Raw genomic sequence first — 24,291 nt, 5'->3', positions numbered from 1 at the left:
ACTTCTCACCTTACACCTGTCAGCAGATTACTAGAGAGTAGGATGAATTTTAACTTGGTTAATAAAACTGATAATTACATTTCATCTCTAGTTTTGCCAAAAGAAACAATCTTTGAATGGGTATGACTTCTGATCATCTAGAAATTTAGTGGCTTCTTGTTTAGCAATTATTTTGCCATTAGATCAGCAATGCGACAGCTTTAGAATGGTGGTAGATGTGTACATTAGAATGTTATCATGAGTGTGGAGAATATACAAGTCCAGTGCTTTAGGAGCTCCATGTAATTTGTACTTCCGGCTCCTAGATAGGATCTTTTTTGTTTAGTTTAGTTGACCGAGAGAAGCAATAGTTTTGTGTACTAGCCGTAATGGTATTTGTGTAGATTTAGGGAACTTTATACGAGAGCGTGACCGTGATTGTCCCATCCACAACTTATAATCCTTGCTGCCGACATGCCTTTGTACAAATACAAATAACAAAGATTCTTTATGGACCCTCATGATCTGATCAGGTGTTTATTTTATGTAGCATGTCGTCTTTATCCTTAATCGGACATACATGAACTGTATTTTTATTCCAATGCAAACAATTTTTTTTGCTTCACCTGTCAGCAATGCATCAAACTTTTAAATTGCAGTGTGGTTGTGTAAAATCATTCATACTTCTTCTTTTGTTAACATACATTCTCTGCGGTGTGTCTGTGTGTCTGTGTGTCTGTGTTCTTTTCATACATAGATGGGAGAATTGAAACATTTTTTTCATGAGCATAAGCTGATACTAAATGAAGCTGAGTCTGTTGTCAGCAAGGATGTTGATTGTGCTAGTGCAGACAGCCAATAAACAAACTCATTGACGCATTTTATACGTGCAACACTACCGCTACTGATGGTTGTTCATCAAGTAACTGTGCAGGTTTCTTTTTACATAAAACTTGTTCTGAGTTGCCCTCAACATTTACACACCTTATGATCCCCCAACACCCTCTAAGCCTCATTGCGCGTCCATATAGAAAACAACTGCTTTACCCTTGTGATGCTTGTGGAGGTTTATCTCAGGGCTTTATGTATGTTTCTGAAAACCGATTTTTTTTGTCTGAAATGTGTAGCATCCCAACTTAAATTTCTAGAGGACCGTATCCTTCTTCATCAAGGTCACAAGCACCCATTAACCCTATTCCAAACAGCTGCTTTGTTACTGTGTCATGCTTGTAACACTACATCTATAGACTTGTCCTATATTTGTACCATATGTTCTTTCTGGATGCACAAGAGTTGTGCCGATGCACCCATCAAGTGTAATGTTGAGGTTGATGTACAATTTTCTCCTATTATTTTTTATATCTTTACTATTGATTACTTCTTATATAAATTTCTAGTTCTACTTGGAGTTATTCTGACAGAATTGTGTTCTTTCTTTTGCAAAAGTAACGATGATGAAGTAGATAGCGGCGAGTCCAGGTTGATGCAATTTCCAGCACATGATAAAGCATCACTATATAAAATGATGCAGCAATGTATAATGAAGGCAACAAATGCTCTGCATAATTCTGCCACTACCGCGGAAACTTCACCTCATATAGACTGTTGGGGCCATGAACACCAGCTAGAACTCGGAAACTTCGACTTTCTCTACAGATTATCGGGATAGATGATTTGAAAAAGGAGGTTGACAAAAGAGGAAAAGATGAAGATGTTACAAGCAGGACCTCCCAATCTTCACCAAGAGAAACTGCGAGGAAAGGTGGTATCTTTAGAAAGCAGGACATTGACAGTCTCTTCATGGAAGTGAGCCAGGTGACACTATGGGCATTTGTTTATTTTCTATTATGTCTTGGTTTGATTTCACTTTATATTAAGAGATCCAGTTCTTTCTTTTTCTTATAATGCAGGAAGGAAAAGAATATTAACTTAAGAGTGGTTGTCGATTTATTTTGAAGATTGTTTTCTCCAGATTGGGAAATTGCCTATCACATGTTGTAATGATATTACAAGGACAACATAGCTCTTGCGGAAGACGTGAAGAGAACCTGAAAAGGCCAAGTGAGCTCTGAGTAGCCAACATCAAATCCTTGTAGACTCTATATTTTCTTTAATTTTTAGTAGAAATCTTAGACTCATGAAGGCAGTGATATCAATATGCTTTTAGCTTTTGTATAACTATGTTGTTGTGATTTTCGATCATGGATTAACTTTAGAACTTTTGTTTAGATTTGCAAAGTTAATTTCATTTGATTACTTGTTATATTTTGTGTAAGACAACACTTTTAAGAACCAAGCTTCATTAAAATATCATGTCTTTAATACTAAAACAATGCTTTCGAACACAAAACTTTGGTGCAAAATTAACTCTCACAACACTAGTAAACCATTGTCTATATAATATTAAGATATTGTATCAAAGGTATTCATGCAATACGTTTGGACAAATAAACAGTTGTATGTATCTGATCATGCCATACATTAAAATCCAAAACTGTTGTGTGTAGAAATTTATTACAAGAGTTCTACGAGCTCAATTTCATTTTTGTTGTCTATCTGAATACACAACAACGTTTATACAACAATAAGTGTTGTAGGATTGGTTTTAATGTTATACCTTAAACAACGGTTTTCTAAGTTTGTGAGAACCCTTGAGTAATGTCGCTTGTTACGACGAAAACAAGCAAAAAACGTTGTCTTTTCTGGATGTAATACAACGGGCTTAATCCATAATCATTGTCTGTATAATCTCAGACAATGTTTTTTAGACGTTGTCTGATCCAACTAACAGACGGCGGCTCAATAGTCAACGGAAAAATAGGGTATCAGACAACGGACATAAACCGTTGTTGAAGCTTGTTTTCCTTGTAGTGCAACAGCAAAGCATACAAGACTACTCAATTTTCTATAGCTATTTCTTTGATTTTATTTATGTAGATGGGGAGCAAAACTTTTGGAATGCTGAAATTAATGTGAATGACATCTGTGTCGTCTTCAACAAGTAATTTGTATAAGCAGTTTCTCATCCAGCTTCTGTTGTGTTTTTTGCACTGTGCAGACATGGAGAAGATGGAAAACTTGCATCATTCGTTGGTTTGACATAACTAGTAGTGATCGGTTAGCCATAGAAAGTGGATGGATTTACACTAGTCATCACAGTTCTCAGGCTGTGGTGCCTGAGGTGATGAAATTTGTGATAAGATTTAAGGTTGGAATGGGCTGATAATGAGAAATCATGAGAAAGTTCTGGTTAATGGGAGAAATCTCAGTGAATGTGTCTACGAATTTTGGGTCGCCCTCGTGGATGTGCCAAATAATGGTTACGGTGACACTGTCAATTTCATTAGGGATTTCGAGTGATGCAATTCTTTAAAGTTGGGGATACACTTAAAAAAGTTCATAAGTTGAATTGCTAATTTATTATAAAGCTCCAGAGAAGACCGTTAGATTGGATTATAGGGTATGCTAGAGTTCTTTATCAGGTCTATAACACTGCAGACATATATTTGAGGTCCGGGGATGCATAAACTGAAAAAATTTCTGATGGATTATACCGATGGTTATGCAGCCTTGAGAACTCTAACCACCTAATTTTTTAAGTGATGCTCCATTCTCCTTTTTCCTCATTTTCCCTAAAAACAAATCAAATCCACCCCGTCTCAATTAGGCTAAAAACAATACACACACAATAAAAATTCATCAAACTGCAAACACAAATCAAGAAAATTATCAAAAAAATGTGTATACCTTCTAGTCGTGGTACAGGTTTGGTCTCTAGCATCTTCAACAACAAAGCAAATAAAACTACTCAACTTTCTAGTTATTTCTTTGATTCGATATAACCAATTTGTGATTTCTTGAGCTGATACTGAGCTGAGAAGATGGTGTGTTTGAGTTATTAAGACAACGTTGGTGGTTTGAATAATTGTGGAGGTGATTCTAAAAGGAAAGATAAATTCATCAGCCAGTCAATCATCCGCTCTGATATCTTCTTGGTGATCTCGCGTGTCTAATAAAATAAGATAAAGCTTTTTTGAAAAGTTTAAAATAATAAAATACATAACACAAGATATTGCAAACACAAAAAGCTGCATATGATATATCATGGATAGCAAGATATCGCATTTATTAATTAATCTCAGTTACAAGGATCACAAGAACATGAATTTTATTACAAGAACATCAAAAATTAAAAATACATAATAGAAACATGGGGAAATAAAATGAAGACCATGTTCTCGGTCTTCAAATATAACATAGCTCCTCCTCGTCTTCAACGGGATAATCAAAATTGGTCTCACCACAATCAACAATTGTAACCGGCGTAGTGGTCAATCCATCCGGCAATCCCACACATTCCATGGCTTCAATGACATCCATACCTTGTAAAACTTGTCCAAAAGCAACTTGTTTCCCGTCCAACCAATCCGTCTTTGTTGTACAAATGAAGAACTGGGATCCATCTGCCCCCTTATCAGTATTCACCATAGACAAAATTCCAGGACCAGTGTGTTTTTTCACGAAATTCTCAGAAAGAAACTTGTCAGAACCATGAACTGATTCCCCTCCGCTTCCATCGTGAAGAGTGAAATTCCCTCCATGGCACATGACTCCCGGTATAATTCGGTGAAAAGTGGATCCCTTGTAGTGTAAGCGTTTGCCTGATATCTTGCTAATTCCCTTACTTCCTGTGCAAAGTGCGCGGAAGTTTTGAGCAGTGATTGGAGTGGTATCATAAAAAAGTTTTATGATGATACGGCCACATGGTGTGCCACCTATTGCAATATCAAAGAAAACCTCAGGAGCCCTGTTGATCTGACCACAATCAACAATTGTAACCGGCATAGTGGTCAATCCATCCGGTAATCCAACACATTCCATGGCTTTAATAATGTGCATCCCTTTTACAACTTTTCCAAACACAACTTGTTTCCCGTCCAACCAATCCGTCTTTGTTGTACAAATGAAGAACTGGGATCCATCAGCTCCCTTATCAGTATTCACCATTGACAAAATTCCAGGACCAGTATGTTTTGTTACAAAATTCTCAGAAAGAAATTTGTCAGAGCCATGAACGGACTCTCCTCCACTTCCATCATAAAGAGTGAAATTCCCCCCATGGCACATGACCCCTGGAATAATTCGGTGAAAAGTGGATCCCTTGTAGTGTAAGGGTTTGCCTGATATCTTGCTAGTTCCCTTCATTCCCGTGCAAAGTGCGCGGAAGTTTTGAGCAGTGATTGGAGTAGTATCATAAAAAAGTTTCATTATGATTCGACCAGATGATATGCCACCTATTTCAATATCAAAGAAAACCTCAGGAGTTTCATTGATGAGCTGCCCACAGTCTGCTATGATCACCGGTTTGATAGGCAAATAAGGGTTTGTGGGAGTAGTACTAGTAGTGATAGCATTCAGCACATCCAAGCCGCTGACAACTTGTCCAAAAACATTTGGAAGGTTTTGGAAAGTACTGTCCTTGGTGGAAATCAGAAAGTGCGATCCGTTCCCTGGCCTTGTTATTCCAGTGTTCATTGTCATAGTTCCTGGTTTGCCATGCCTCCTTACCGACTTCTCAACATCAAAGTTGTCACCATAGATAGATTCCCCTTCCTCGTTATTAATATTACCGCCCAGGACATAGCCCATTCTTGATTCCGCAAGATAAATACTGGAACCCTTGTAATGCAAGGGCTTACCAAAGCGCCCAATGCCCCTCTCGCCGGTGCAAAGTGCACGAAAGTTCTCAGCAGTCATGGGACATTCATCTGCATATAGCTCCATTTCCACGCGACCCACCGCTTCTCCATCGATAGTAATGTCGAAAAAAACTAGGGGGTTTGCCATTTATTGATGTGTTTCGGAATAATTGAAATATGAAGAAGAAGAAGAAGAAGAAGAAGAAGTACGCAGTAGATAAGTACTTGCATACAATAAGAAGTTTGCATATATATAGCCATCAAATTGGTCAAGCAGACAAGCACCCATAGAATCAACTACTGATCTTATTAAAAGTTGCTGTATTGTTAGGCAGAAGTTTTATTAATCAAACACGTTCGCTTGGTAGAAGTTCCCCCCCTCTTCTTGGCGTTGCATCATTTTACATATCTTTAAATTGTATATGTTCGGTACAAATTTGTTGTCAATAGATAGTACAAGATTGGTGTCAATTGTCATGTGCTGGCCTAATATATAAAAATTATAAAATTATAAATATCACGTTGTAATTACATAAATTGGTGTGATGCATGGACTTATTACACTAATGAGAATAATGGTACGTTGGTACTATATAAAGATGGATTAAATTTCAAAATAGACTATGAATTGAATTTTAAAACAAATTTATGTTTTTTAGCTAAGACTACAATGATTAACATGAACATGAACATGAATTCAATTATAGCCATCATTATACAGATTGGTTGCTGTTTAAACTACATCGCTATGAGATGGCAATGATATGTTCTAATTTGTATCAATTGTATGTATAATCGAGAGAGTATACAGCCACAGATGCACATAAAATTTGAATCCGAAAAACTAGCTAGTCCGATCCGAATCTGAAAGCTCGTCTTATTCGACGTGGGAAAAATTTGGAAAAAATCTGATCAGTAAATAAGTGTATCCTATCTCTCCAAGGATATATAGTTAAACTCTGAAACTTATGCATGTTATACACGAGAGTGTAGATATGCATATGTAGCTTTATATGAATAGTGTATACGTTTATATAAACCATGGAGTTTCCAAGCTCATTGTTAGGTGTCAATTTCGCTAATACTTGGACATGACATATGAATAGCAGCAAAGGAGGGATAGTGTATTTTTGAATGGGATAGAATGAATTATATAAGGATTTTTCCATGTACAATAAAGGACACAATCTTCACATCTTACAACTTAGACTTGAAAAAGAATACTCTGTAACAACATGTTATAGTGAAGTTTATTTTGGCCGGGTATTGATCCCACCCGCGATTTTTGCCTTCTCGTATTTTTCGCGTCAACAATTTTGTCTCTTTCACTTTCGTATTAGATTACTTAGTAAAACGTAACTTAATTAGATTTAGCTTTTAACCTGCATTTTGTTATAAAAACAATTAGCGCCATCTGTGTGAAACTAGCTAACAATCTAATCGGTTTTACACGATGACTAACGAACTGCAAATAGAGACATTCGATCAAGGAGGAGAATCAACAGTGAACTCGGAGATGGCTGCAGCATTGAAGAAATTACAAGCAGAAATGGAAGCACTGAAATATGAAAATGCAACGTTGAAGAAGGAAATCACAACAACAAAATCAAAGACAAAGACAGCAAGTAAAAAACACATACCAAGTGTGGTACGACGTTTGGATATGGATAAGGACATATGATGGGGGAACAAAGAAAAAGAGGTGGATGATGTGATTGCAGTCGACGAAAATAGAGATGATTCAATGCAAGACAAGAATGCCGAAGAAGGTCTCCATGAAGAACATTACTAAGACGATTACGACAAGAGAGGCATAGACCGCGATAGGATGAGGTCCAAACATAGATCAAGAACAAAGCTCTACATTCCAAAATCAGTAAAGAAGGAGCTTCAGGAACCAAGGGAGATGATTCAACGCATTCCAGGAGTTCCTAAACCTTTGGAGAAGGCCACCCCAACCAGCTACGCAGATTCATCATTTACAGATGACATAGCCAAAGTAGAGATTTCAAAGAGATTCACGGTGCCCTACATGAAACCTTACGACGGTTCCAGTGATCCACTTAAACACATTGCTCAGTACAAGCAGTGAATGTTTACCGTACCAATAACCATGGATTTAAAGGAGCCATGTATATGCAAATGTTTCGGTTCTACACTCACGGGGCCAGCCTTGCAATGGTTTGTTGGCCTACCAAAAGGAAGTATTGGAACCTTTGCAAATCTGGTGGATGCTTTTAACACTTAATTTACCAGAGTGTTTGAAAAAACCACAAGTGATCTCTACAAGATAACCCAACGACATCGAGTACCATTGAGGGATTACTTGACACGGTTTAACAGGAAAAAAGTCACCATCACAAACTGTGACGTGCAGACAATAACTGAAGCTTTTAGAAGAGGGTTGGAGAAAGACTCCCCACTTTATGATGAGCTCACGAAATATCCGTGTAGTACAATGGATGACGTACAAGCTAAAGCTATGGCACAACTGAGACTGGAAGAAGATAAGAGAGAGGAAGATGGAAAGTATTATCGTCCTAGTCGCAAGATGCCAACCACAAGATTAAGGGACTACATTATTCAAAGAGCATACGTGAGGAGCCACCCGTCTATTCCACGCATAAACGTGAGAACTGGAGAAAAGACCTAAACTTGCCCTCTCCATATGACAATTACGGGTTTAATATAACACCGTCAGCCATGATAAGAGAATTTCACAAGCTTGGAATTATAATAAAGTGGCCATCCAAATTCAACAAGCCTAAAGCAAATCCATATTTAAGGCTATGACGTGACTTCTGTGGCGCCTCCAAACCCGGGTCAGAAGTTTGGGGTCCACAACACATACACAATATATAATTCTGTAAAAGAGATATTAATTATAATGACCCTGCTTCACGAAACCACGGATCGCAACAGGTTAAAGTATGAAAATAAGCCACAACCTTAATTTTTATTACAACGTACCAAATCCCAACTCATTTAACTTACAACTGATAATAAAATTATTCTTACAATCTTACTATCTCACTACCTCCATAAGCTTCTTCTAGCTCGAACCAACTCAATCTGGAATCCTAGCTCGTACATTGAACTGGGAAATCTCGCTATCAACCATACCCCTTTTTAACTGTAGAATACATAAAAAGATTCGCAAGAGTGAGCTAACTAGCTCAGCAAGTCATAATAACGATAAGTGAGGTTAAACAATGATCAAGTGAGATGATTAAGATGAATCAAGTTTCTTTTTAACTAATCATTAGAATTGGATATTCATTTTAAGTTTTAAAAACCAAGGTTAGGCTGCTGATCAGTCACGCACTAACCCCGAGCAAGCACACAACACTGCTCTAATTACTGGATCCAAGACACACATTGGCCTAACTTGACCATTGGTATGGTCTGACCACGAATCTGGTCCACATATATAAAAACTATCCAATCCTAAAGCAGTTCAATACGATAACAATATGATTCAATAAAACAAGATCATAATCAATAACGGTTAAACATTTGCATAAAAACGTAAGGAAACTCATGGATATCTCAAGGCTATAACAGGGTATGTATAAGAAATGGTTTTCAGTTTGTACAGGGGTCAGATATTTGACCAGTAATGATTTTTCAAGTTATGGTTCTTTGATGTTATTAAGAATGATTGGAGTATGAAAGTTTCTGTATTTTCAAATCATTCTCTTTCAGTGTTTGGTGTTGGTAGTTATACCTTTGGGAAGGAGTATTATATTTGTATGGTTTGGTGCATGAGGATCAATTAAGGACGGATTACAAAGAATAAGGCTTATAGCTCAAGATCAAGAGAAATCATGATTCAAGGTTAAATAGTTTAAAAACACTTGCAATACAAAACATAAGTTGTTTTAAATAATAACGACATGTTATGAAACAGTTCGAAAATAATTACAATATATCTTGAAGAAAAGTTTGGAAGTACTTGCCTTACAAGGCTTTACAACTATTACTGATCAACTCTGAGCCGACTTTGCTGTTCAGGCTCTAACGTCCAACCACTAGATCCCATTGGATTCGATTTCGACACTCAGGTCTTCCTGTTGAAACTCTACTGAGCTCGTTGACTGACCACTAGGTTATTTTTAGTCCATCGTCCACTTTCAGGTTCTTGACTATAACCTACAGGGTCGAAATACCCTACGTTAGACGTCTAAGTATGCTTGACATATCCTCGATACTAATTCTTACCCAACGATATTCAAACCCGACTCGTAATTATGTACATTATTACAATACCATAACACACCCAACAGTCAGGGTTCACGTTCTCGAGAAATCGGTTTGGTGTTCATTTTCAGAAAATACGTATACTCATTATTTTACGAAATTAGGGTTATTGGGTTTTAACAGAACATTCACCACCACATACAATCACGTTCCGCACAGAATATATGTATATACTTGTTTATACTCGTTCGATGTTCCGATTATTACAGGGTATGTCCCGAATTTCTGAATTTAATTTCCAAAAATTTGGACAGCACCTTCTCTGTTTATCGGCCTACCCGTCGAACAACTCGACGTCAAAACACAACCAATCAATCCAGTCCATACCAATCACGCAATTTACCTTCCGCAATTTCTCACCACCGATTTAAATCAACTAATTATTATTATTGTTATTCGTATTTTATTTTTATTTAGTCTAAAAGATTAGGACTCAGAATAATTCATCATAGTCCACCGTCAGTTCACTGATGTTCATTGCTGACGGCGGCGAAATCTATCGGTGCCCGAATAATTCAGGTGTCCAGACCGATTCCGTCGATTATTCATTAATTTCACACCAAAACAATAAATTTTATTTCACGCAATCAATCAACCATTCCTGCATAAAAAATAATATATAAAAAATATGAACCACAGTCGTACGCGCCTCACGCGCGGAAATAGAAAAAGAAATAAAGAACAGTCGAACAACCATTGCAGTGACAGGGTAAACCAGCAGCGACACCAACCCATATAATTGCACAAATAAACAGTTATGAATATACCGAGTGAACCAATAAAAGCATATAAGCACACATTCCGGAATAATCCTCCCACCGTCGCCTCTCCGGGGAACCGGCGGCAACAGGCAGCCAGAAAAATGAAGAAGAACGATGGCATATATACATACACATATACTGTATACACATACACCATACTGGAGAAACAAGGTTGGAAAAAGTGAAATCGGAACTCGCATGGCTGCCTTACCAGAATTACAGACACGAGGAGGAAATAATCCGGCGAGAGGATATAACCCCTCCCCCGTGTGCGTGTTTATGTGTTTTTATCTTTACTTTAGTTTATTCCCCCTTTCAGTTAAACCCACAAACAAACAACACGTGGCCCAGATTGCATATAAATTGCACACGTAGCGTAAAAGATAAATATAACCTTTTGGCAGCCCAATTTTTAATCTGAAATTTAATTTTAGCGAACCGAGTCGTACTTAAAACAGATTCAGGAAATCACGGAAACAGTCTTAAAATTTTCTAAAAATCCTGAAACTAATAAAATAAAATTTTCATAATTTTTAAAGCATTTTTAAAACGTAACTCGTACTCGCAATTCGCAATTAACGAAATGAGTTGCACTTAAAATAATTTCAGAAAATCACAAAAATAATATTATGATATTATAAATATCCCGAAGTAAATAAAAATGTAATTTTCATAATTTTAACACAATTTTTAAAACGCCACTTATACCCGCTGTTATCAATTAAAAGAAACTACGTGCGGGTGAAATTAATCCCGAAAATTTCCAAAATAATTTTAAAATTCTCAGAATATTCCAAACTTAAATAAATATGAGTTTCATAATTTTTAAAGAATTTTAGAATTAAATATGAATTTTACCATTAAACATACTCAGAAAATCATTTAAAGATAAATAACTAATGAAATATTGATTTCTCAATTTTACAAAATCCTAAAAATAATTATTGTAATTATAAAATCATAAAAACAATTTTAGAAATATTCCCAATATTTATGCAAATAAATTTGCACTAAATCCACTTTTGAAAGTGAAAACAATTCAATACGATCCCATAATTAATCGCGCGGACAACCCGGTACACTATAATTCACATATGGATACTAATCAAATAACACATAGCGGTCAAAACTAACACACATATCTTATTTATTTAATAATTTCCATAATTACATAATTAAATAATTCAAAAAGAATACATGAGTCCTTATATCCTTCCCCCCTTAAAAAGATTCTGTCCTCAGAATCTGGTCTAGTTACACAAGTGAGTATATTTGTCAAGCATATCTCATTTTAATTCCTAAGTAGACCCTTCTACTCGAGGGTTCAAACGTACTCACAATAGGTATGCACTCATTTCCAAGGACTTGCCTTTGACGATCAAGAATTTGGATTGATCACTATATGCAGAATAACTTGAACAAGAGCCCCATTGGCTCCTGATCAATCATTTATTCCAAACTCAATACTTATCACTGTAACATTGACAAGTAAAATACATTAGGTGTACACACAGGTGTGACGGTCATATCATTTATGAATAACTTTATCTATATTTATCAATAACTCGAATGGTTCACTAATTTTAGGACTTAGCTTGTCCCTTCTATTCAAATTAATCCAGTCTTTTTCAAGACGACACTTTTACTAACACTACTGGTCCTATTTCTATACTCATACTTTCTCTCAATACAATTTCGCCTTCTTTCTTTGTCTACTCCAAGCTCATTCAATCAATATCACTACGCTCTTGGTGTGCCGATTTAACTTAGAATTTGATAACTTTCTTTCTCTCACTTTATTTTAATAGAAATGGGGACCTACACTTGCGTTTATATGAAGCTTGGTAAAGTGGCATTCCAAAGCTGACATCACTGATAAATGATCATTCCAATGTTTCCTTAAAACTCAACCTCTCAACATATCTTACAGTTCCTGAACCATTTCCGTACTTTGACTCTTCGTTTAAGGATGTTAGGCGGTGCTCGTTTTCAACTTGGTTTTCAAACATTTAAACATTTCTTACTCCTTTTCATTAGTTAAGGCTGAAAAGTAATATCATATATTCACGTATTATCATCTTTAAGTATTTGAACTTCAGATTCCATTTTTTTCCAATTCGTCTATTAACTCCTCGGTGGTCTTAATTACATCCAATCCTTTCTGTCAGCATGAGGCATCTGCTACCATATGGCTTTGCTTTGCTTAGGTAGTTGTTAATGGATTAATTCAGAATCTTTTGTTAACCTTAGTCAGAATTTCATTCTTGAAAACTCAACGTATAGTTGCTTTCCTTCTGATTTTTGGAGAAAAATCCTTGGGTATTCCACACATACTTTCTTATTCCTTGAATGGCTGATGATGTTATTAATAAATACAATTTACTTATCTGAGTACTCCTTATACAACATATTTCTTAATTCCTTATAGCCAACTGTTACGCTTGTTATTTCACATAATATCACCAGATCTTGCAATGCTCTTAACTCATTTTGGTCATAATCTTTGTTATTTTCTCAGGTCGGATCTTAAGTTAATCCTTGATACATATCACATTTCTTGAATTAGGTCTCATAAGTAGTCAATTCTTTATGGGGGTCACTTATTCTTATTCGTTGTTTTGTTAAACTCCCGATAATCAGTACATACTCTCATAATTTCATTCCTTCTTCTCCTTAACATCATTGATACACTTCACGATTCGCTTCTTGTAAAACCACTCCCTGGGTCTGCCTTATCCACTAGGCCTCTCATACTTCGCCTTAATTCTTCGACATATCAAACACTCCCTAATTCATCTTGAAATTTCCTTCTTATACCTAGTTATCACTATTTTTTTTTCTTTAAATTTTCGTACATCTGGGCATCTCTCCAATAGATTAAATACTTTATATTGTAAATTCCCTATGGGATCTCATTTCTTAATCCTTTTACTAACAGCTAACATCGTGATCCATTATCTTCTCTTGACATCTCCTTATCTTTGTCCTAACAACTTCGACTAAAAGGTCATACTATCCATCCTTGCTCCTTTTTGGATTATAAACCCTGACTTCCAATTCCAACTTCTAAAATTTCATAGATAATTCTTCTGGTACAGTTTCTATGTGCGTTTTCTCCTTTTTGCTTATTGCTTGCCTCTATATTTACTTTTCCTCGTGAATACATACTTCAACCTCTTATGGTCCATATAGATCTTACATCTTTCTCCGTACATATCATGTTTCCCCAATCTTTCAAAACAAATATTATTACTATTAGTCCCAGTTATGATTAGGATACTTCTGCTCATAAGGGTTCGGTTGTCTGGGTGCATATACAATAACTTTATTGTGCTGCATCAACACACATCCTACTCCCTTATGAGAAGCATCACTATAATTACCATATCTCCTTGATACTTTCGAAATGATAAAACAGGTGATGTAACCATTCTCTCCTTTAATTCTGCAAAAATTTCTTTACCCCTCTCTATTTCGTATAAATTTCTTGCTTTTTTTTCCTGGTTAGCTTCATCAAAGGTATTGCAACTTCCGAGAAATCTTGCACAAATTTTCAATAATAACCAGTCCATGGTAAAACTCCTTACTTTTGTTGGTGTTTCTGGTCTCTTTTCATTCATAGTAACTTTAATTTCTATTGGATCTCCTTTGGTCTCCTCCTCACTGATTACTTATGCTTTCTATCATCAAAACTTTCACCTTGCAAACTTTACATACAACTTCTCTTTTTTTTTTCTTTCTCGACTCCTCAGTTGTCATTAAATACTTTGCATGGTCCTCCATTGACTTTAAGTAACACAAGTACGACTCATCCAGATATTCCTTAAAGATTATTTCCATAGGTTCAATCTCCAATTGGTAACGCCCAAATCTTAAATCAATTTTAGGAAATGCTTTGCTTCTTCTATTTGATCAACAAATTAGTAGTTCGAGGTAACAAATACTTACTCTTGATAGTAAACTTGTTGAGCTTTCTTTAGTCGATGCATAATCTCATACTTCCATTTTCTTATTAACAATTAGTACTGGTGCATCATGGGATACACTGGGTTTAATCGCTTCTTCTTCTTCTAGCATCTCTTGCATCTGCTTTGCTAACTTCCTCCTTGTAACTGGTGCCATTTTATGTAAGGCCTTGGTCACTGGCTTCGTCCCCGGTGCTACGTCAATCGCGAGCTTCATTTCTCTATCTGGAGGAAATGTTGATAACTTATCTGGAAACATATCTTCAAACTCTTTAATTGTCATAAAATCTTCAATTTTGTTTGCCTCTAACTTTTATTTATCCCATAATTACCGTAATACTCACATCTTGATCATCATTAACCAATTCTTTACCTCTCTTTTTCCTTTATGCCTCATCCTATTCTCATTTAACGTCTTCAGGACTATCTCTTCATCATGATTGTTCGTTTGGGCATCATGTTTCCATAGTTAATCCATTCTTTAGAATAATTTCAAATCCTCTTACCTCAAATTATATCAATTCTTCACAATTTATTGCCAGAATACCTCAATTCCACCATTGGTACTTACTTATTTAACAACTACATGTTCTTGACTTGCTAATCCTTTTAACCATAATCTTATCAATTCAACAGGGTAATTTATTTCATCAACAAAACTTTGAGAGATAAACAATTAAGTTTCTCTCGCATCTTTTAATACTTTAACGCATAAGGTATTTACCATCATCATCCATGTTGTCACGTCCGTAATCTAAACAACATATTTCACAGGAAAGTCGCATATTCTCGTTCTCGAAGACGTATCCTAATTGGAGTAGATTCCCTTGATTCCTAGTGGCTTCTTCACTGGGACTAGTGATTTGCAATCCTCGCCAGGTGCCCTTATTTCCTTCCCATACATAAGATGTAGATGGAACTTCGTCCACTTGATTCAGGATACGTTGATTTCTGTTTGAAAACTTCTGGAAAAGAACGACAGTACAACAAAACGACTAGAAGGATTCAAAATTCAACAAAAATTAGAGTTGAAAAGAAAGAAGAAGTAAGGATTTGAATATGAATGAGACAACCACATTGATACTTAAGATGGCCAGTCTTTCATACCATATGGCATACAACATATGATTAGGTGGCGTTCCACCCGACTCTTCGTCATTCTGACAAAGTGTCTCACCATAACATTGTTTGTCCCAATCAGAAAACAAAAATTGGGGGAAATAATTAAATTTGAAAGGAATGCAATATCCTCCTTTTCGATATCATAGCAAGGAGTTTATTTAAGAAAAGAAGTTCATACTTATTTAGGAATCAAAAAGGGAATATACGCTGTAATATTGAAGACAGAACGATACCATGGGTCACCATCCACATTTCACTTGTATTCATCTTTCGAACTTGTTTGATCATATCTCCATTGTTTCATATAATAACTTTAGAAAGTACGTTGAAATGCCTTCGTAAATTAAGCATTATGGTAGATTCTTACTTGTCACGTCTGGCGTCTTTATCATCACACCTCTACATATAATACTTTAACAACTCGATCATAATGACGTCCCTACCGGACAACCTCGAGTTTCCTTTTTCAATTAAGAATAACCCCGAAGCATTCAACATAGCGATCCTTGTGTTAATAATATTCTTCTTCTTTTTTTTAGGAAATCTGGAAATCTTCTCAATCTCCTTCAGTCATACTCAGACTTCTGTTAGATCAGTGAATTCTTTGAACTTGGATAATCCTGTAATTGGATGAGCAATTGCTCCGTACACTGATTCTGTTGTTAATCTTATCAAATAATACTTGCACTTTACTGTTAGGAATAATCAATTTCTTCATAATCATAGGTTACTTCGTTCTCGAAATTAGCAATACTAAATCTGAAACAACATCTTTCCAGGTAATCCGGGCTTTCTAACAAACAAGAAACTCAAGTAGTAACTTGACAACCAATATTTAAAAATCATTTTATTCGAAAAGGCTTTTAGAAATTTGTAAAGGAAAATCTTTTTCGAAAACTTGTTTAGAAAAAGTTTGGAAAATCACAAACCTGGTTGTCCTTACTATATGAGTTAGTTATTGTCCTTCCGACCTATAACAAGGTACCAAATTAATGGAACGATCATATAAAGGTCCATTAACTTCAATCTACCTTTTTTACCTTTATCGGGTCTATTTGCCTTCCTTAATCGACGAAAACTTCAATTGTCGTTGCATGCTATCTTATTCGTAGCTTCACATCAAGCTTCCATACTGCTAATACTTCCGTTATCAACTATATGATCATTAAGTGAAATAGACTATCAAATAGTCAACAAGTCGGCTAATGTCACATCGTCTTGTTAAAATAAATATCACATCATCATAACACCATTATCTAACTTCAAGAAATCTCTAGATCCATAATCTCCTCTAACTCTCTCTTTTCAATACTTATCTAATATATTCCACAAGCCAGCATGGGTGGCCTAATTACTAATGGCTTCTTTTAACCTGTTAACAGCTATCCTCCGGAACACTTAAATTTTCTTTCTAAACTTCTTCTCACCTTTATTTATATCTCAAGTCCTCACAATTTACAGTAACCCTCGAATCCATCCTCGTAGGTACTATTGCTTCATAGGACAAGTTTTAAACTGAGGGTATATAACATGATGTAGGGTAACCTAAAGAGATACACTCACAACCGAATGTCCAGTAAAACAAGAATAAACAGATGGAGGTTCTTAAATAGATAGTCTCGTATCAAGAGATGGTAGAATAGCTTGAAGAAGTGCAACTGTTATAACAGAATGTGAGATAGTACCATTAATACTGATGGAGGAATAAGGTGCAAATCAAATATGAGAGAAGATGACGATCCTCGAACGGAAAGCTCCAAACGATCAGATGATACAGGAAAACCAGGATCCGCCATTGCCGTTGTCTGGGAATCACGTCGCAAGTTAAGAATCCCAAATCACAATACGAACCGTACCGAAGACCTACTATACAATCGCACTCAACCTCACAACGTCTTATCTTTCTATTTCCTAATCCTAATCCTAACCCTCTACCCAATCCCGACAATCTAGGCTTATTTTAGCGACTTATAACCTGTAGCTCTGATACCAACCTGTGGCGCCCTCCAAACCCGGGTCAGAAGTTTGGGGTCCACAACACATACACAATATATAATTCTATAAAAGAGATCTTAATTATAATGACCCTGCTTCATGAAACCACGGATCACAACAGGTTAAAGTATGAAAACAAGCCACAACCTTAATTTTTATTACAACGTACCAAATCCCAACTCATTTAACTTACAACTGATAATAAAATTATTCTTACAATCTTACTATCTCACTACCTCCATAAGCTTCTGCTAGCTCGAACCAACTCAATCTGGAATCCAAGCTCGTACATTGAACTGGGAAACCTCGCTATCAACCGTACCCCTTTTTAACTGTAGAATACATAAAAAGATTCGCAAGAGTGAGCTAACTAGCTCAGCAAGTCATAATAACGATAAGTGAGGTTAAACAATGATCAAGTGAGCTGATTCAGATGAATCAAGTTTCTTTTTAACTAATCATTAGAATTGGATATTCATTTTAAGTTTTAAAAACCAAGATTAGGCTGCTGATCAGTCACGCACTAACCCCGAGCAAGCACACAACACTGCTCTAATTACTGGATCCAAGGCACATATTGGCCTAACTTGACCATTGGTATGGTCTGACCACGAATCTGGTCCACATATATAAAAACTATCCAATCCTAAAGCAGTTCAATACGATAATAATATGATTCAATAAAACAAGATCATAATCAATAACGGTTAAACATTTGCATAAAAACGTAATGAAACTCATGGATATCTCAAGGGTATAACAGGGTATGTATAAGAAATGGTTTTCAGTTTGTACAGGGGTCAGATATTTGACCAGTAATGATTTTTCAAGATATGGTTCTTTGATGTTATTAAGAATGATTGGAGTATGAAAGTTTCTGTGTTTTCAAATCATTCTCTTTCAGTGTTTGGTGTTGGTAGTTATACCTTTGGGAAGGAGTATTATATTTGTATGGTTTGGTGCCTGAGGATCAATTAAGGACGGATTACAAAGAATAAGGCTTATGGCTCAAGATCAAGAGAAATCAGGATTCAAGGTTAAATAGTTTAAAAACACTTGCAATACAAAACAGAAGTTGTTTTAAATAATAACGACATGTTATGAAACAGTTCGAAAATAATTGCAATATATCTTGAAGAAAAGTTTGGAAGTATTTGCCTTACAAGGCTTTACAACTATTACTGATCAACTCTGAGCCGACTTTGCTGTTCAGGCTCTAACGTCCAACCACTAGATCCCATTGGATTCGATTTCGACACTCAGGTCTTCCTGTTGAAACTCTACTGAGCTCGTCGACTGACCACTAGGTTATCTTTAGTCCATCGTCCACTTTCAAGTTCTTGACTATAACCTACAGGGTCGAAATACCCTACATTAAACGTCTAAGTATGCTTGACATATCCTCGATACTAATTCTTACCCAACGATATTCAAACCCGACTCGTAATTATGTACATTATTACAATACCATAACACACCCAACAGTCAGGGTTCACATTCTCGAGAAATCGGTTTGGTGTTCATTTTCAGAAAATACGTATACTCATTATTTTACGAAATTAGGGTTATTGGGTTTTAACAGAACATTCACCACCACATACAATCACGTCCGCACAGAATATGTGTATATACTTGTTTATACTCGTTCGACGTTCCGATTATTACAGGGTATGTCCCGAATTTCTGAATTTAATTTTCAAAAATTCGGGCAGCACCTTCTCTGTTTATCGGCCTACCCGTCGAACAACTCGACGTCAAAACACAACCAATAAATCCAGTCCATACCAATTACGCAATTTACCTTCCGCAATTTGTCAACCACCGATTTAAATCAACTAATTATTATTATTATTATTCGTATTTTATTTTTATTTAGTCTAAAAGATTAGGACTCAGAATAATTCATCATAGTCCACCGTCAGCTCACTGATGTTCATTGCTGACGGCGACGAAATCTATCGGTGCCCGAATAATTCAGGTGTCCAGACCGATTCCACCGATTATTCATTAATTTTACACCAAAACTGTAAATTTTATTTCACGCAATCAATCAACCATTCCTGCATAGAAAATAATATATAAAAAATATGAACCACAGTCGTACGCGCCTCACGCGCGGAAATGGAAAAAAAAACAAAGAACAGTCGAACAACCATTGCAGTGACAGGGTAAACCAGCAGCGACACCAACCCATATAATTGCACAAATAAACAGTTATGAATACACCGAGTGAACCAATAAAAGCATATAAGCACACATTCCGGAATAATCCTCCCACCGTCGCCTCTCCGGCGAACCGGCGGCAACAGGCAGCCAGAAAAATGAAGAAGAACGGCGGCATATATACATACACATATACTGTATACACATACACCATACTGGAGAAACAAGGTTGGAAAAAGTAAAATCGGAACTCGCATGGCTGCCTTACCAGAATTACAGACACGAGGATGAAATAATCCGGCGAGAGGATATAACCCCTCCCCCGTGTGCGTGTTTATGTGTTTTTATCTTTACTTTAGTTTATTCCCCCTTTCAGTTAAACCCACAAACAAACAACACGTGGCCCAGATTGCATATAAATTGCACACGTAGCGTAAAAGATAAATATAACCTTCTGGCAGCCCAATTTTTAATCTGAAATTTAATTTTAGCGAACCGAGTCGTACTTAAAACAGATTCAGGAAATCACGGAAACAGTATTAAAATTTTCTAAAAATCCCGAAATTAATAAAATAAAATTTTCATAATTTTTTAAGCATTTTTAAAACGTAACTCGTACTCGCAATTCGTAATTAATGAAATGAGTTGTACTTAAAATAATTTCAGAAAATTACAAAAATAATATTATGATATTATAAATATTCCGAAGTAAATAAAAATTTAATTTTCATAATTTTAACACAATTTTTGAAACGCCACTTATACCCGCTTTTATCAATTAAACGAAACAATGTGCAGGTGAAATTAATCCCGAAAATTTCCAAAATAATTTTAAAATTCTCAGAATATTCCAAACTTCAATGAATATGAGTTTCATAATTTTTAAAGAATTTTAGAATTAAATATGAATTTTACCATTAAATATACTCAGAAAATCATTTAAAGATAAATAACTAATGAAATATTGATTTCTCAATTTTACAAAATCCTAAAAAATAATTATTATAATTATAAAATCATAAAAACTATTTTAGAAATATTCCCAATATTTATGCAAATAAATTTGCACTAAATCCACTTTTGAAAGTGAAAACAATTCAATACGATCCCATAATTAATCGCGCGGACAACCCGGTACACTATAATTCACATATGTATACTAATCAAACAACACATAGCGGTCAAAACCAACACACATATCTTATTTATTTAATAATTTCCATAATTGCACAATTAAATAATTCAAAAAGAATACACGAGTCGTTATAACTTCCGTGGTGACTATGGTCATAGGGCTTACGATTGCATCGCGTTGAGAAGGGAAATTGAAACCCTTGTCATTAAAGGGTACCTGTAAGAATTCATGAAGCAGTCAACACATGTGAGTAAAGAATGGACATCGCCACATCAACCACCTTCACATCACAAGGTGATCAATTTCATAGCTGGGGGATCAGATGTGTGTGGGGAGACATACTCTCAAGTGAAAAGAATTGCGAGACACCCAGGCATATGTATCTCACAAGCTAATGTTCAAACCCCTAGTTTACCAAGAGTCTATTTCGATGAAGAAGATATGAGTCGTCAAAGGGACCTTAGTATGATAACCTAGTAATCTCTCTACCTGTGGGAAATTTTCTGATCAAATGAGTCCTAGTAGATAATGAAAGTGCAACCAATATTATGATGCTTTCGACACTAAAGCAGATGGGACTAGCTGAAAGTGACATGTTGAGAAAGTCAACCACATTCTTCGGCTTTAGTGGAGAAACGAAAAAAACCACGGGAGAGATTGCTTTGCCAACATATGCACAAGGTGTGAATCTCTTACAGAAATTTGTGATAATTGACTGTGACTTAACATATAACATCATTTTGGGGAAACCATGGATTCATGACTTAAGAGACATACCATCAACGTATCATCAAGTCATAAGTTCCCGACGCCTTGGTGAGTACAACAGATACATGGGGATCAGGAAATAACCAAGGAATGCTACAAGACATGTTTAAAGCCAAGAATCATATATGAGGAGCCAAAGAAACCCGTGGTGATGGTATCGGGACCAGAAAAACTAGCAGAGGTAGATTTGTTGACAGGAGATAAGAAGGTTTTGATAAGAGAGGATCTTGCTCCAACACTTGAGTCCAATTTGGTGGAATTATTGACATCACGACTAGATGCATTCTCTTGGGAGCATGATGACATCACATGTATAAGCCCTGAAATCATCACGTATAAGTTAAATGTGGATCCCGCATGCACACCAGTTCAACAAAAATGTCAAAAATTTGTAGTTGAAAGGAACAAAATCATAAATGAAGAAGTCAACAGGCTCTTGAAGGCGGGAATGATAAGGGAAGTAGACTATCCAGAGTGGCTAGCTAACGTCATCATAGTGAAGAAGAATAACGACAAGTGGAGGGTTTGTGTTGGTGAGACTGTCTAGCTGTATGAACATTTACGTGATAACTCAACACGAGTAAACACTAGAACTGGACAGGTTTAATAATACTATGACTACACAAAAAATCAGGAAGAAATGAAGACAAGGAAAATATAAAGAATCAAAAGATTAAAAGAAGGCTTAAAGTCTATTTACAGGTCACTGAATAAAGTTCATTAATATGTTCATGCCTCAGTGAAGAATAAAGTTTAACGACTTTCAGGGTTTCAGAAATGTTGAAAATTTAGTGTACAAGTGCCAGCGAAAGATTTCAGTGTATTGGCATTGATTGAAGATAGATAATGTTCAAAGTGTAGGAATCTGAAGAATTGAAGACATGGTATAGACAGAGGTTAAAGAAGACAGTTGCAGTCTTGAAGTTATACTCACCGACATGAGTTCATTTAAATGTTTAAGCGTAGGTGAAGAACAGTGAATGAAGTATTCAACAATGAAGACGTTGTCCAAAGTACCAGAAAGGATTTCAGTGAAAGTACATTTGTTTATTGACAGTCAGTGTCCAAAGAGATAAAGTTGTTGCAAGATTAACGATGTAATCAAGGCTATAATACGAAGACATGAATCGAAGTTAGTCGTCTGTGAACCAGACTAGTTGCACTAGGCGTCAACAGCTCGTGAAAGAAATCTGGGTATTATTTATAAAAGAATTGTTAAGTTGAGGAACGTACTTGGATTGAACGTCTATCTGTTAAAGTACGAGAAGAGGTGCGCAGGATATACAACTAAACAACTCGAGAAATTGGCCAAGTTCAAAGTTTAACTGTTAACTTAAATAAAATTTTTAATAGACTTTAATATAATTTATTTAATAAATTTAAAATGATTTACTATATAAATTTTAAATAAGTTTATTTTATAAATTCAAATCATTTTATTTATATAAGTTATATTTAAGTTTATTTTATAAATTAATTTAGTTGCAATTTAAACTTAAATGAAAGAAAAGAAAAAAAAAGATAACAAAAAAGGGGAAAAAGAAAACAAAACAAAAAGAAAAAGGAAAAAAAAGGGGGTGACCATGTTGTTTTGTTTCCTTACAAAACCAAGTACAAGTACAAGCCAAGTACCCAGTCGCAAGTAAGTCGCAAGTTTATTTTGTTTACAAAATAAACTAAGTCCAAATCTTGTACTTCTTATTCTGGGTCGCAAGTAACTCACTCCCAGGAGTCTCCAGTATCATATGGTTTTCTCTCCTAGTCACAAGTAACTTCGGCATGAATAAAAACTGAGGCAAAGCTCCCCCCTGTAGTCGCCAGTAAAAGTTTTGTGGAGTAAATTCTAAGTGCCAAAAGCCCCATGTAGTCGCAAGTAAAGGAAAAAGCTCCCTGTTGCAAGTAACTCCTCACCCAGAATTTTATTGTACAATTAATTAATTAATGTGGTTCATTTTTAGCCACATATTAAAATTGATATAAGTCTACACTCAAGCAGTAGATCAACTTAACAATTACCGTTGTTCTGTTTTATCTTCTTCTCCGACGAGAGGAGATAAAAACTAGCAGCAAAGATTTACAGAGAAGCTCAAGCTCATTGAATATCCGTTTATCTTCTTACCGGAGTAACGTTATAATACCCAGTTTAACTCTTGTATATTTATAGGCGCAGTATAATCGTTATCCGGTAGTAGATCCTTAGACAAACAAAAGTTAGATCGTTATATAAGATTTAATTTGTAATATCTTTGTAAAAGCAAGAACTTTTTTGTTCTTGAATTATAGCCGGTTAATTTATTTACCGGAGTGTGGAAACACCCCTCACGGATTTATATATGAATTTATATTTCCCCGAATATCTTGTGTTCCTCGTTTTACTGTTCCAAACACTATTCACCTCAAGAACAAAAAACCCCTAACCAAACACTAAATTACATATCCGCAAA

The 24,291-nt window shown here is 35.7% G+C and overlaps 1 protein-coding gene across 1 annotated transcript; it reads right to left on the bottom strand.

Moving 5' to 3' along the window:
• Positions 1–4,079: 4,079 nt before the first annotated feature.
• LOC141674211 (uncharacterized) lies at positions 4,080–5,878 on the bottom strand. Its single transcript, XM_074480935.1, has one exon. The coding sequence runs from the start codon at positions 5,824–5,826 to the stop codon at positions 4,225–4,227; it is 1,602 nt and encodes a 533-aa protein (XP_074337036.1). The 5' UTR covers positions 5,827–5,878; the 3' UTR covers positions 4,080–4,224.
• Between the last annotated feature and the right edge of the window lie 18,413 nt (positions 5,879–24,291).

The sequence above is a fragment of the Apium graveolens genome, chromosome 1, assembly GCF_009905375.1.
Source record: "Apium graveolens cultivar Ventura chromosome 1, ASM990537v1, whole genome shotgun sequence".
In the NCBI taxonomy this organism is placed as follows: Eukaryota; Viridiplantae; Streptophyta; class Magnoliopsida; order Apiales; family Apiaceae; genus Apium; species Apium graveolens.
The sequence above is the reverse complement of the archived record's forward strand: the minus strand, read 5'-3'. Positions and strand labels throughout refer to the sequence as shown.

What these genes read in the sequence shown, in the direction of transcription:
- LOC141674211 (XM_074480935.1), bottom strand. Translation starts at nt 5,826, where the DNA reads ATGGCAAACCCCCTAGTTTTTTTCGACATTACTATCGATGGAGAAGCG.